Source organism: Ixodes scapularis, unplaced genomic scaffold, assembly GCF_016920785.2.
Source record: "Ixodes scapularis isolate PalLabHiFi unplaced genomic scaffold, ASM1692078v2 PGA_scaffold7__128_contigs__length_106722199, whole genome shotgun sequence".
Lineage (NCBI taxonomy): Eukaryota > Metazoa > Arthropoda > Arachnida > Ixodida > Ixodidae > Ixodes > Ixodes scapularis.
In genome coordinates this window covers 88,588,752-88,604,749 of record NW_024609882.1, presented here as the reverse complement: position 1 = coordinate 88,604,749, position 15,998 = coordinate 88,588,752, and the positions used below count along the sequence as shown (strand labels likewise).

The window sequence follows — 15,998 nt, the reverse complement described above, 5'->3', positions numbered from 1 at the left end:
GAAACACTGACACCCCAAGTTCTGTAGACAACAATTTTTTTTTCTCGGCTTTAGAGCCACCTATTGCAAAGTGGTTCGAACTGGAAGTACCGTCCACTGGTCCCTTGCTACCTGTAAAGTGCGCACCTCCCACGATGAGTGGTATTTTCTGACAGCCTTTGACGGTCAGAGCCAGTTCCCATTTAGTTACGCCGCCCAAACTAAATTTCCACCTGGTTCCGCTATGCCAACTATTTTTGTTATAATAAGTGTTGTGCCAAGTGACGGTCATGTCAAAGTACCTGCGGGCCAAAAATCAGCACCTCGCACAACAGGTTATTACACAACAGCTGACCGCAAAAGCCCTTGGCGGCCAAACCGTGTGTTGGCCGACAACTTTGTTTTCTTGGCTTTGGAACCACCTTTCGTAAAGTTGTTTCCATTGGAAGTACAGTCCACTAGTCCCTTCCTACCTCTAAAGTCTCCACCTCCCCCGACCAGTGGTATTCTCTTGACAGCCTTTTCATGGTCAAAACCGGTTCCCATTGAGTTACGCCGCCCAAACCAAATTTTCACCTGGTTTCCCTATGCCACCTTTTGTTTAATAACAAGTGCTGTGTCATGTTACTGTCAAGTCCAAGCACTTGTGTGCCCAAATCTGCACTTTGCACAGCCCGCTATAACACAACATTTTGGGTCCAATATTAGATATACCGTACAGCTTTATTTCTTCATTCGTTAGAAACAACTTTCACACCTGCTGTCTTAATAAAACTTGGCACACTTCGTGCAGAAACTTAGTGGATCTCTCACTCGCCTCCAATATCATCGTCCCAGCAGTCCTACGTTTACAGCGACGACCGAAATAAATTTCCCACTCAAAGCAATTATGGTGGCGGCCGTCTTGCCTTTTCGGAAAATTGCTCCAACTCCTTTTTTGGCCGCAACTAGAGAAATTCCCCCGAATAACGACTAAAACTCAATATATAAGAAGAGGAGAACAGCTAAATGCCCTTCTTAGGTCTGCCCCAGCATTCATGAAACGTCACCCTCAACGTATCGGCTCAAAAAGCAAAAGTTTCGTCCGTGCGCGCTTCCGCCGCCACAACTTGGCATGCGAAAAGGCGCCGCAGGCTGCTGAACGCGCGTCACGGTCGAACGCCAGCTCCTCCGCTAGCGGCGCTGCGCGCGTTTTTCAAAGCGCCCCCTATAGTTCCCGCATAGAGTGTATAGAGGTAATATCTAGAGTGAAAGGTCCGAAGAATTTTGCCGCTTCGGAACGACGGGGAATGGATGCGGATATTGGCGGTCCCGGTTCACGGTCCCGATGAGCTTGTATCACTCGCGGAGCAACAAAACATCATTGAATGGTCTCTACTTGGTCGTTTTCTCTCACTCTGCAGAAAAACAGCGGAATCGCGCATTGACAAAATTAATTAAACGTGACAAGCGCTCGAGCAACTTCGACTTGTTGCGGCAAAACAAACACGACTAACCCTTTGTCTGCTTTCTTTCTCGTTCTTTCTCTTGGGACCGGAGATGTTAGCTCCCGGGATTTGGCGCGTTCTGGTCCCGTCTTTACCCGCCTCATCGCGATTGTGCTGGTGTTTCCGTCTAAGCCATTCATGACTCCGGCCAACCGATGGCTCGAGTGTTGCCTCGTCCCTGGTTTCTAATGATTGCCGGAATTCTGGAAAAACCTACCACTGCTGGCCGTAGCTCCGTTTTCTCACCGACTTTTACGACTGGAACAATGAATTACAGCGCAAGGGACAATTTTATACCTCAAGTAGCGGACAAACTATAGTGCGAACACGGCCCCAAAGCACACAAAACGCTGCATAACAGCAACGAATGCCTCCAACATGAATTTCGGCGGGTAATGGCGAGATTTACGAACCGGTAGTAGCATTGCATCATGGTCTCGTGCAAGCTTTTTCAAAATCCTCCGACTTGGCGCCAACAAAGCTTTCCCGTCTACGATAATGTATAAAATTTAAAAAAATGGTGCAATAACTAATTTAGTTTTTGCAACGTTTACGTGCTAGTAAGCCCACTCATTTGCTTAAATCATAGACTTATTATAATGTATATTAGAGGTTCAACTGACACTAGTGTCTATGTGACTTCCAGGATGCAAATTGAAGCAGACAGCAACCAGTCTAGTTTTGCGATGCTCCTGTGCATTCCTATGGGAAAACGCGCGTGCATTTTGTCTCTTCGCCGGCAAATAACATGGAAAACTTTTGTCATTTGGGTCGTACCGAATAGTATGTACCTTGATTAACATTGTAAAAGTGCAATAGCTTTAGTTAGTGCATTTTTCTTCATCAGTAAACGATGTGCTATATTTCAGGCCCAAACCTCCGTTCCACAGCAGGTGTGTAGGAAAAAGCAACAATTCTTAGCAAAATAACAATCGAAAGGAATATAGCATGTGTTTGTATTGTCATTGTATGAAAATAACCCCTTTTTGCATCTTTATGAGCAGTTAAAATCATTCAAAACCTAAATAAAATGTGGGCTATGATAGGTGTCTCTTTTTACAATTTTCTATGATGGGCAGCTTTAATCAGGCACTTGTTCTCGGAAATTTCATGCTTGCGGGCGATGTTTTGAAACTAGAACAAGCATCTTCACACAGAGCAGAAAGAGTGAAGCGGTACTTACTTCTTGAAAATCTGAATATATTATGTGGCCCTCAATATACCTCAATCACACACGCACAGGGAGTTACTGATCCAGTGTTACTGCGTAGTTCTTGCAGTCTCTCTCGGTTTTCCAGATGTCCTTCATTTGTTTGGCACATGTCCCCTACACTGAAAAGCGCCGATGTCGTGTTTGCACTAACAGTGTCCGACAGTGCACACAATAAATACATGTACGAAGCTGTTTGAGCATCGTTCTTAATGCAATTATTTTGAAAGAAAAATGCCATAACTGGCCAATTATTTTGTCTGCCTGACTGAGAAATGTCCTAAGCTACCTGGTACACAAAAATTATTCGGGATATTTGCTCTTATAATCCAGTGTAGAGAGAAAACACACTCACTTTTCCCCCATTGAAATGCACTACTGGAAGTCAACTATCGACTGATTGCTGTCTGCTTCAATTTGTGCCAGCACACTAGCACCAGTTAAACCTCTAGCGTACATTAGAATAACTCTATGGCTTGGACCAAAGTGCTCTGATTGAATCATTTGCCAGATTTAAATTGCTTTTCAGAAAGCGCAGTGGCATAAATTTGTGGCTAAAATTTTCTCTTTTAAAAGGGGTACTCCACCGATTTTTTGAGCTACCTCAACAAACTATATTTTCTGACTCCCCGGCCTTTAGTCTTTCCGGTATGCTATTAAGCATCGCGAAATTCATAATAGGTATTGTGAAATCGGCAAATAAAAATGATGCAAAAATCAATATTCAAATATTCGGGCACTTTTCAGTGCCGTGACGTCAGTGGCAGGCAGGCTTGCCAGTCGAGCGAGCAGTCTAAAAATAGAATATGCCAATCATTTGTTCCGTACTGGAGCGCGGATACGGGAGCGAGCTTCCAAAGCACTCATTTGACACCAAGAAACTGCTTCAAATCCGTTGGGAACAACTTCTGTAGTCCAAAAAGTTAACCCCTGCCTTCCACTGACGTCACTTTGTTGTTGTTACCAGTAGAGACCTTCAGTTTGAAAAACATGGTGAAGACCAAAACTGTAAATTCAATAACTTCGCGAAAAAACAATATTTTGACCTAATATTTGGGGTACTATTTTGGCGATGTTTGTTGGTTAGTTTAGCAAGATTTCAAGCAAATCGGAGACAATGAAAAAAACGGTGGAGTACCCCTTTAAGCTAAAACATAGATGATAGAGGGAGGGTCGAATTAGAATCAATATTCTTAAGTTGACTTAGAAACGAGTAAATAGCGCTCAAAGGATATTATTGGGGGCAAAGTTGCATGTCACTACTTTTCAAGAGACAGCACGCAGAGCTCAAGATAGCAGGGTGTGAATGGTAGTGTGGCTGTTCCTTCACTGCATGGTTAAAGCTGCCAGGATTTTTCCATTTGATTACGATAGCATTCTGTTACGTCAGTACAGTTGACCTTCATTAATTGAAACTTGTGGATAATTCAAACTAACATGCAGGTTCCATCCTACGCATTTCTATGGGAGAAAACTCCCGATAATTCAACTCTATTCAAACAAATTTTCGGACCCCCTTGAGTAGGAAGTAACGAGATTCAACTGTATAATTTGTTCCCACCTTCCTAAAAGCTCTCCAGTTGCCCCGGAGGTATTTCCGCTCTTACCTTCACTCTGTTGCCACATTTTCTATGTTTTCAATCTGCTAATTTAATTTCATATATATATGTACTATGCACTTGACGTGTCTATAAAGGGGAGCTTTGGCGGAGCTTTAATTGTGACTGATTTGCCTCAAAACTGGTTGAATGCATTAACGGAGAGATTTGTTTATTTAGTGTACCCTCGGGGCAGAAGCTTACAGAGGGAAATGGGGACAGAAGTTCAAACGTAATAAACAGATGGTCGATACGACTCAAATACGCGAATAATAATTGTTAGTGCTCGCTTAAAACGGGCAAAAGCTGCGATGGTTTCGATTTGTAAGACTGTAAGGTATACATACTGTAATATCCCGAGTCATCGCCTACCAATTCAATTTATGAATTGCTGCCTGCAATTCATAAAAAAGTGGGGCGGGCCATGTCTCGGTCGGTAAGCACAAAAAGTTTAGAAACAGCTCATGCCCATTCTTCTGTACAAACCTAGAGCAGCCGCACGAGATATACTAAACTCAAAACTCGAATTTGCTTCATTGTTTTCTGCAAGACATGCTCATGGAAGAATGTTTTACTATCGCAAAGTCCGTTGCTTGCATACGCACAATGAACTTCTTAACTCCTATAATTGGCGTCAAAGCGTGACCGCCTTAAAAGAGGAGCTCAAGTGGGAGCTTCTCCTAACTCGCCGTAAATGCCTTCGATTAAAACTACTACACGCGATCCATTACGAACTCTCTGGAATTGATAAAGGAACATACTTACTTGAACCACATTTCATTTCCCAAAGACGTGATCACTCGAGGAAAATTAGACCTTTCTCATCCAAAACTGACATTTTTAAACATTCTTTCTTCCCGAGCACTATTCAGAGCTGGAATGAATTACCGGAGGAATTAGTGTTAGAGAAAAACAACTCAAACATTTTTCAAGCTCTGCTTGGCCTTTAGCACTCAATGTATGCTGTCTTCGTTATGTGTTATTCCTTGTTACGTGTATATTGGTGCAACAATGAGCGCGTTTCTCTGCGTTACATTTTCGCAGGGCTGGTTTCATGTTGTTCTATGCCTTGCTGCAGGCTGCGAGTGCTTTTACTTAATGTTCTGTGACGCCCTTTGTTTTTCTTCTTTTTTTTTGCCCCTCCCCCACTATAATGCCTCCACGGGCGCTGTGGGGTACATGTAATAAATAAATAATAAAAAATAAACATAAACACCGCCGATCGGCATACGCCGCCAACGTTGTTCCGTGAAAGCACATTTCTAACACTGCTATTGCTGCTTCCTTAAGGGGGGACACTACCCAAAAAAGTAAATTTTTGAACCACTTGTCTGATTTAAATTATATTTGCAGGGCTTGTTTTTGTTGATGTTGAGAACATTTCTGCCAAATTTTGTTAACCTGGGTGACGTACAAAAAAACCTGCAAGCCTTCAAAGATGAAAGTGGGCGTGCCTGCGTAGGAAAACTATTGTTTTAAAATTACTTATAAATTTGTCGTTTTCATGTGTTATATGGTATTAGGACAGTTCAGAGCAGATAACTATGGAGCTATATTTCTATGTTATACCATCTTTCATGACAATAGAGCCACATAAACACAAATAGTGTTTTAGATTTCCATCCTTTGTCCAAAATGTTTGTTTTTGAGCATGAAAAATGACAAAAATAAAAAATACAAGCTCATAGTTATCTTCCCCTTAAAATTTCACCCCAGAAAAACTCATAAAAATATATCCAAGTTATGTAATAACAAAACAATAGTTTTCCTAAAGTGACATTTATGCCAGAAAGTGGAATGGAGAAAAATGCGTTCAAAGTGCTCTAACCTCTGCCTTTTCTTTAGCGTTGGTGGACCGAAAATAATCTATAAAAAATTAATTATGCAGTGTAAACTAATGAAACTTTCTGGAAATACCCTCTAGATGTTGGTGGATGTAAATATGACATTTTTCAAAATGAATGTTTTTTTGCAGAAATTGCTTTTTCTGGGTAGTGTCCCCCCTTAATAATAAAAAAAAAAGGGTCAACAAGAAAATAGAAAAATCAACCAGGCGCAACGAGTGAATGAGCAAGCAGACCAAAGAAGCGACGAAGAACGATGCTGAAGAGGAGGGAAAGTCGGCCAGTGTGTTGGGAAATACTGTTGCGTTGAGCCAAGTCGGGTGCCTTGTCCACCTCTTGCGCAACTTTCTCGTTTGGTGCCGTAGAGTTATTCTAATGTACGCTAGAGGTTCAAGTGGCGCTAGTGTGCTGACGCAAATTGAAGCAGACAGCAACCAGTCCAAAATTGACTTCCGGTAATGCATTTCTATCGGAAAAAGCAAGTGCATTTTCTCTCTGCGCTCGATCATAAGAGCAAATATCCCGAATAATTCGTACGTACTAGGCAGCTTGGAACATTTCTCAGGCAGGCCGACGCAATAATTGGTCAGTTACCGTGTTTTTCTTCCAAATTCGTCGCATTAAAAACGGTGCTAAACCGGCTTCGTACGTGTATTTATGTGCACTGTCGGACACTGTTAGCGCAAACATGACGTCGGCGCTTTTCAGCGTGGGGGATATACGTGCCAAACGAACGAAGAACATCTGGAAATTAAGAAAGACGGCAAGAACTACGCAGTAACACTGGGTAAGTAGCTACACGTGCATGTACGGTCAAAATAAATTGAAGGCCACGTAATCTATTCCGATATTAAATAAGCAAGTACCACTTTATTCTTTCTGCTCTGAGCGAAGCTGCTTGTTCTACGTTCAAAATATCACCCGCACGCTCGAAATCTTTGAGAACAAGTACCCGACAAAAGCTGCCCGGCAGAGAAAACAATACGAAGAGACACCTTTTATAGCCCACGGACTTTATTCTCTACGTTTTGAATGTTTTTATCCGCTCATGCACGACGGGGTCATTTTTATATAGTGACAAGACTGGCACATCAATATACAAATGTCACCGGAATGCTGGCGAGCGTTGAACAAGCTCTGCATTGCTTTCGATTGTAATTTTGCTTCGAATCGTCGCTTGTTTGTACACACCTGCTGCGGAACACATGTTTGGGACTGAAATGTAGCGAAGTTAAACATCGTTCATTGATGAAGAAAAATGCGCCAACTAAAAGATTTTCACTTTCACAGTGTCAATCAAGGTACATACTATTCGGTACGACCCAAAAAACCAAAGCGTTTTGAGTTATTTTTCGGCGAAGAGGCAAAATGCAAGCGTGTTTTCCCGTAGGAATGCGCAGGAGCACCGCAAAAGTAGACTGGTTGCTGTCTGCTTCAATTTGCGTCACGGAAGTCGCGTAGACACTAGCGCCAGTCGAACCTCTAGCGTACATTATAATAGCTTTGGTGCATACATGCGTACGTCTGTGCTATCAACGCGGGTTGAGGCGGGGTTGCTGCGTGGCGTGGATGGCATCACGAGCACGGAGTTTGAAATGGGATGCCCTACTAACGTCTGTGTGCGGAGCTTTAGCCAATCTTTATTTACCTGTAGGCTTTGTCTTACCTGTGGGTTCAGTGCGGTGGAGACAGACTTTGAACTTACACTCCGCGGTTACATTCCAGGATACGGGGCATTCGCTGACCTTGTCATCCCTGAATGGGTTGCTGCTTGTATTTATGTTTTGTACTTAGTTTTTTTGTTTGAACAGACTCGTTTTGTAAGCAAAACAAAACTTCATTCTGTTACCTCTATCGTTTTCCTTTATCACGCATGCACTACGAATTCAAGGTCACAGGAATAAGGGAGGAAATGCAGAAACAAAAAGAAGTGTCTTTTCCTTTTTCGTTTTATTGTCACAAACGTCCTCCAACTGTAAGTTATGTGGCCGCGTCATTCGGGTAGGATGAATGCTCGCGGATTGCGCAGCCTGCGTTAGGGAATTTGTAGGGGTGGGCAATTACCCTTTTTTTTTTCATATCAATATTCGCCCAAAAAGTGGGTAGGTGATGACTTGGGGCAGCATATGTTGGAAAATTTTCGAACCTATTATTTATAGCTACATGGTTAAACATCTCTATATAAACAGTTATTTTTTTCCTGCTCAGCATGGTTTCACGAAGGGTCTCTCTTGGGCTACGCAGCTCGTTGAACTTCATCGTGATCTGGTTTCAACTGCTGAGAAGGCAGGTGAAACTCACCTCATTTTTCTCGATTTATGCGAAGCTTTTGATAAAGTGTATTGCCCGTTGTTGTTATACAAAGTCAGCTTCGTAAACCTCGAGGATAATGTGTCCGATGGATCGAAAACTATTTCTTTGGAAGACGGCAGCGTGTTGTCATTAATGGGGCAAGGTCTTATTTTATTGATGATACGTCTGGTGTGGCGCAAGGATTGGTGCTGGGACCTCCTTCATCACTCGTATTTATCGATGACATAGCATTAGACATCATCTTGTCCTAGAGGCTGTTTGTGGATGACTGTGTTTCGTATACCAGAGTACATAATGCTAGCGATGTTGCTGTTTTACAATCAGACCTAGATGCATTATTTAAATGCAGTGTTGTTGGGAAGCACTTTAGGTACATTCTACTTAAAGGCCGCTGTACAAACGGGACGTTCTGCAGGGAAGAACCTTCTCTCCCGAAGCTGGAGACGGGGAGGGAAAGGGCCAGCGTTGGGTGGAAAGGGCGTCTAGAGAATGGGATTAGCCTCGGGGCGAGCCATCCTCTCGAGAAGGAGTGGGGACGGAACAAAGCTGCCGTGGGTAGGGAGCCTTCATGTGCGCTTTGCTGGGGGTTCCGGCTACCAGGTGGAAGATAAGCTTGTCAAACGGCGACCTCGGATGCGAGGACGGGCACGTCAGAGAATTTGAAAATAGCTGCTTGATTAGCCGGAGGACCCAGTGCGGTCTACTGGCTCTAGAAGGTGACTCAGATGAAGAAACTCGTTTTGCTCCAAAACTCTAAAAGCATTCTGGAACGTGAACTCTAGACACAAATAAAAATAACACATGCATGAAAAACTACGAAGGCACCTAAGCTTTCTCCTATGATGTGAGAATGCGTGAGCATTACAGGCAGAGTTATGTTGGCGCAACTTGCAATAAAGAAAGAAAAAAAAAAGTTATGTTGGCGCAACTAGGCGCAACGAATAGCGCGCTAGTTTCACGATCAAGAGGGCCTAGCTTCGAAACCGGGCAGGAGATGGTTTTTTTCTCGTGTTCTTTTTTTATTTCGCTTATTTTTTTTGTTCGGTCACGTGACAATAAAGATCACATGAACAGAAATTTTTTTGGCCACGTCACCAGAGAATTTTTTTTTCTTATTTCTCCTATTCTTCTGTCTTTTTTTCTTCCCTTTTTTTCGGTTTACGCTCCCTTTTGCAAAACTCTTTGCACCAATTTCGCGTTACTTTGGCGTCAGCCAAATAATTTTATTTATGGAAGGGAATTCTGCCGTACGTATCTTATGTTACTATTACCAACCCTGGCTTGCAATACGCATAGAAAATTTCGTCCGGCAACCAGTTTGGGAATGACGAGGCCAAATTTGTGTTATAATTTTTTTGAGGTATAAGCATAATTTCGGCCTCGTTATCCGTCGGTCTCTAAGATTGGCTCGTCAAGTATCTTTTCGGAAAGAGTAGACGACTGGCATTTTTACAGTGCACGTGTGTCGACCAGAGTGAACATTGCTGAAGCGCCTCCAGTGTGATTTTGGCCGTAAATAACTGGAGGCCCCGGGCAAACCCACCCTATGTAGAAAAGTATCTACCTTTCTGGTTTCATAGAGAGCTATGAAAGGGACGAATCCCAGCCGAGTCAAACTACCGGCTTGCAAACGCAATCGTGTTGGCAATAGCTCTAAGGAGTTTGTATGACTCTCTCTGGCGGTGTGCAGAGGGTAAAGGTACGGAGGTAATATATGCTTTCGCCTAGTCACCTCGCAAACGGTTGGGTATTGGCTACAGAGATCCATTTCGTTTTGTTTTATCACCGGGATTATAGCTTGATTTCTGTGTTCCTAATTTCACAGACAGAACGAAATCGCTTTTCTCGTGTGGCGTCACGGCGGTGAGACAAAAATCAATCAGTGTACTGGAATTCGACGCTTGTGCTCGTTCTATAGCGCTTCTAAAAACCGTGCGATCACGGCTGTGCAACGTCAACAATGCATAAACTGCAGTTACTTGTACACGTATTGCATCGTGAGGGAACGACTATGACTGGGTAAACAGGAATAGGGAGAATGGGTGCGTATGATTTGTTGAAGTTCGAATCAACAAATCAAGCTTCAACGAATGCGATAGTATTGCATTCACTCAACCAGCTATATGAGTTTTCAGACGGTATATACCTTCCAAGTATGCGATTCGTGTTCTGCCAGTGGTATTTCAGCTAAATTAAAAAGCAAAATCCACGTTGAAAAAAAGAAAAAAAAAAAGTTTACGGTGACTCGAGCCGCTTCCGCGCAGAATCATATTTCACGTAAGCGTAATCTTGGGGTCGATGCACGACGAGGGGTCTTCAATCATAAAAATAGTTTGATTACGATTATTGGCAACGCTAAAAATTTGAAAGCCAAGCAGTGAAGACAACGGTGTTCTTATAAATATTATATACATTTTATTTTACACTGTTTGACTACGCTGCCGTCGTTATGTTCTTGAATTATTGGCTAGCTTGTGGCGGACAGGGAAGTCTTGCAGGACCATATGATAGGACCTACACTAAACCTGCCGCGCTGCGAAAAATGTTAGTCCAGTGCATACAAGCTTGTTCAAGGCGGACGGAGCGTTGCGCATCCCGCAAAGCGCATTCGGTCGCTGCCCCCGGCGTTTTTCTTTTTTTTTTTTTTTTTTTTTTTCGAGCAGCGAAATAATTTTTGGTCAAGCAGCAGGCCCCCTTTTCGGCGGGTTAGGCCGGATTAACGGAGGCGTCTCCTAATCCATTCTCCGTGTTGTCCCCTCGGGGAAGGGCGGTAAACGGGGGGGGGGGGGGTGAAGAAAGGAAAGGAGGGCAGGGGAGGAGGAAACGCAGAAAAAGTGGAAAGCGCGAACTGTACGGCGGCCTTTAAGGTTAATAGGTAGGTTAATATAACTTGTACTTTACTTGAAGTACAATCTCCAAGTATGTACCTGTACCTTACTTAAAGTATTTTTTTTGGCACTTTCCAGGGTATAATTCCTAACTTGAAAGTACTTTTTTTTCTGTCAGTTGGTTGATCTTGGCACGTGTGGCAGTGTCGAGGGCAGTTCTTCTGTTTGCCCTTGCTGACAATCTCGGTGTGTGACTCGGTGTGGTTCTTTGCGCTGAGTGCGGTGAACCTCGGCAGTGACTGCATTGACTGCAGTGCTCTAAGAGAGGACGACACACACATTGTGTGCGTCGTCCTCTTTTAGAGCTCACCTCTTAGGTGCCCGTTTCCTTGTTTTGCGCCGTCTGCGTCGGCATAATTGCGCTAAATTTTGCGGGAAAAGTGACATTACACGACCTCAACGCCGATTCTATTTCCCACTAAATTTAGCGGGGAAAATAACGTCACGCAACTCGGTGTCACGTCACCTATGGACAAATTCAGTTTCCTCGCTAGATTTAGCGAGAAAATTGTTGTCACGTGACCTCAACGGCAACTCAATTCCCCGCTAAATTTAGCGGGCGATTTTTCAGCTAAATTTAGCGGGAAAACTGCGGGAGGAGGGTAGAGAGGAGGGGCATACCCTCCCCTCCTCCTCAAGAGCTGCGCTCTAATTTTGTGTTATAGAAATTTGTAAAAGTCTTCCATTTTTTTTTTTTGTGTGTCCTCCTTTTTCTTTCTTCTGGAGTCTCAGGTCTTGTTATGTCTGCAATTCCCCAGCTTACCTGCACTTTGACTCTTCTCTCAGTTAGGTGCGCATTCCCCAAATATGAAGAAAAAAGAAAATGCATATTGTCGTGTGAAACTGGGTTGTCTTTCGAGACATTCTCTGGTCCTTTCTCAAAGTAGATTGATGGCACCTGTAAGACAGACACAACTAGGTGCCTCACAAGTTGATACTGTGGAACAGTTCGATAGCGAGAGTAAAAATGCTCTGTAGCCACTTGACTGTATCCACCGCCATTTCCGGAAATAACTGATGCACCCCCGATTACCCTCGGGGCAATGCGTACCAGTTTCAAAATAGGGGAATATAAGGGCACCATGCAAGGGTAAAACATACTTTATCTGGGAACTATATTGTACTTGGAGTACTTTACTGCAAGTATGTTGTGCAGTGTACTACCTTACCTGAAGTATACATAATTTCCCATTTACTTTGTACTTTACTCGACGTACTTTTTCGATGTACCTCACCCAACACTGTCTACGTGTTTTAAGACTCTGGAGTTGGATTTGAAGACTGAAAATGTGGGCAGGTCACTTGGGTGACAAAATGAGAGCCTTCCCCATCGTGTTATTTTATTAACTGTAAAAAATAGAGCATTAATGATTGACAGGAAATATCTAGAGATTGCTTTGTCAGGCACCCCTTTCTTTTCATTTTCGTGTTACCCGCTAGAAAAGAAGCTAACCGAACTTTAAACTTCCTCGTTCGAAACTTAGGCTCCAGAAAAATGAAAGGGAGCTGCTTATTTCTCGTTGGTAAGACCTACAATTGAATATGCGCGTGCTCTCTGGGATCCGCATCAAAAGCACCTCGTAGACGAGATACTTCAAAACCATGCAGCAACATTTGTATCGGGAAATTATAGCAGAAATGCGACCGAAATAAAACATTTAATCGGGTGGAAACCTTTTTTCCTTAAAGACGAAAAAAGTCTCGACTGAGGTTTTTTTGTCCGCGACTTTTAATGATTTGACGGGGATCGACCAATGTAAGTACCTGAAAGTACCAAGCTACGAGTCAAGTCGCATAGACCATTTGAGGAAGATAAAAGAAACATTCATCTTTTCTCATGGTCCCGATTTTTAGATTTTATTCTCTACATGCACTTTTTATGTCGTATCTTTACTGTACATTGCATTCCTATCCTACTATTGTGTTTTGTTTTCATCTCGAAGACCCGCTATAATGCTTTGGTGCTGTGTGACTTCCCCCTAAAAAAATAAGTAAAAAGTGGGAGAAATTCTGTCACGAATGACAAGGTGGCAAACAAGGAATAACTGAAGAAACTGAAACGTTGAATGGGGCAAACTTGTGCCCAAAGCGAAAAGGAAACAGACGATAACAACGGAGCATCGCGGGCATCGAAATCAACGTAACAGCAGAGTCGAATGCTGGGGCGAGACGGACTGCGGATCGCCACACGGAGTCCCTTATGCACACGCGTTGGCTTCTGGAACGATCGACCTAGAAGGTTCGGCGATTAGAACATTTGTACCTCGAACAAGCAACGGGATTCACGAATGTACCAGAATACAAAATTGCAAGAAGAAATAAAAGACGCGTCGCTCCCAGGAATTGAACCCTGGCTATTCGTGTGGGAAGCAAGCAGGATAACCGTCAGGCCACGGCCGCGCTGCCTACTTGGCCAGCTGTGCGCGCGGCAATAGTGCATTTGTTAGACTGCCTGCTCAACTTGCAAGTTAAACAACGTAACTAGAGATTGCGTGAAAGTTTTTAAGTAGATTTTGGCACAACCTTTAGTTCTGATTTTCTCAATAGCTATTTTGAATTTACGGAAAATAATTAGCGTGCTGGTATTCCAAAAATGTGTTTAATTTGAGTATCTCAAAAATCCAATTACCGTATTTATTTGAATATAAAATGGTCACGATTATAAGGCGAAGAGGCAGTTGAAGGACCCAAGAAAAAAAAAAAAAAATTGCGATATTGCTATACTGAGCTTCGAATATAAGGCGGGGTATAACTTTGAGACTACGGAATACGGTACCTATATTAAATCCTCTCGTAGGTATGCGGCTGTATCGGTGTTGGTGTTTCATTTTCCGAGAGAGTTGGTCTCAGTCCCGTGTGCAACACTTTACTTTTCGTCATTTGCAAAAAATAAAAAATAAAAAAAAAGAACGAGGCAACATTATTCTTAAAGAATTTGCCAACAGCAACCAGTACATAAACGTACAGAGTGGTGTACAAGTGAAGAAAGGACTAATTGAGTGGTGCAAAGAATGGCTCACTTGTCCACCGTGAACTGCCAGTAGCCCTTGGTTGAGACAGGGACGTAGCTGATGTCCCCGGAGTAGAAGCGGTCGTCCGTGCCGCCAAAAGTGATCTCTCCACCGGTCGGGGAAGTCGTGTTCCTAGAGGCACCGGGAAAGCAACTGTCATTCGGACCCAACTGCCCAGTATTTGCAACATCTTGACGTTAAAATGTTTTTATATATATGAATGGAACGAGTATTCCTCCCATTTCGTGCACTGTACAGTGTGTAAAAAGAAGAAACCATTTATGCGGTAAAATACTCAACAAAAATCAAGACGCTAAGACAGGACGAAAAAAGACACACATACGACACGGACAGGCACCATGCGTCGTACGTGTCTTTTTTCGTCCCGTTTTGTCCGCGCCTTTTAACCTTTTAATCGATATGCACCAACTAGCCCCAACCAAAGTTTTGTAGTCCCCATACTTTGGGCAGCTATCGCAAAAAAACCCCCAAAAAACAAGCATGTCAACCCTACAACAGGCATCGGAACAGGACACGAATTTAGAAACAAATTGCTGGTAAAACTTTGTGAATGAACTACTGCTCAGTTCAGCAGTTGCAAATGGGCTTGCATGCTGCAAGAACGTCCGCAAGTTTCTTCGCATCGCCGCTGGTATCTATTGTCAAAAATTGTGTGTAAAGTAACAACTGAAAGAAAAATCGTGAGCCTCGTTGTTTTCAGGAACCGATGGCCTCTCGCTTCTTCCACAGCTGAAAGAGTCCATGCATTTGCATTGCACCTGTCGCCGGAAGCAGGGCCGCCTGTTCACGTCTGCTCTTCGCCAGGCGGGTACCTGGTTTCATTTTCTCGCCGCTACCAACATGGCGGACCTAGTTTCCGGCGCACTCTACTGTAGGGTTTGCGTGTTCTCCAACAGGTTTTGGCAAGAGGAACCCCTCACAGAGCACAAATTTGGAAGATTCGTAGAGAATGCTTTAAAGAAATTCAAAAGTACTACTACCAATAAGTCAGCATTTAGCATTCTGGAAAAGGTTTGTTCGTGCATCTAGCCCGAAAACAAATTAACGTGCTAAGGGTGTCAGTAGCAGTTATACAAGAAAGTTGTCAAGATGAGAAAACAGTCGGACTGTTGCCCCTTGTAGAATTCTTAGCCCAGCGAATAAAGATGCGATTAGAAAGCCGAGACATCAGTTAGCAGTGCGGAAAAGGTTTGTTCGTGCATCTCGCCCAAAAACGAATTGACGTGCCATCTACTGAACGGTGCAATGCTGGCGGTGCATCGACGATTAAGTCTTGCGCCGCAAGATGGAAGTACGAAACATCTTTGACAAGTCTGACAGTTTCCTGCATTGACAAGCGAGTTCGAGACTGCCGTCTTTTATTTAAACCTGAACAGGATACACGGTCAATAAATAGATGGGTTGAGATAACTTTCTGCATACGTGCTCGAAGCGAGTCTCTAAACCTCTCGGGAATATTAGAAGATTTAAAGGAACTCTATAACGTCATCTTTTTTTTCTTACTTTACACTCTGCCCTCCCACAAAGGCCCGAATTAATTTAACTCGGAAATAATATCGGCTTCTGCCACCCGTATCCAGGAGAAGCAGGGTTTGCGATAACCGTGCAGTCGGAAGCGGGTCTACAGCTCGTCAATAGCTTCGGCCC

General features: G+C 43.3%; 1 protein-coding gene across 1 annotated transcript in view; it reads right to left on the bottom strand.

Annotated features, from left to right (window-relative positions):
- The window catches only part of LOC8043965 (lysosomal aspartic protease), a 45,506-nt gene that overhangs the window by 11,789 nt on the left and 17,719 nt on the right, over window positions 1-15,998 (bottom strand). The window contains exon 6 of the mRNA XM_002416473.5: window positions 14,340-14,462. Coding sequence (XP_002416518.3) covers window positions 14,340-14,462 — 123 coding nt within the window. The remainder of the gene's footprint in view (window positions 1-14,339; window positions 14,463-15,998) is intronic.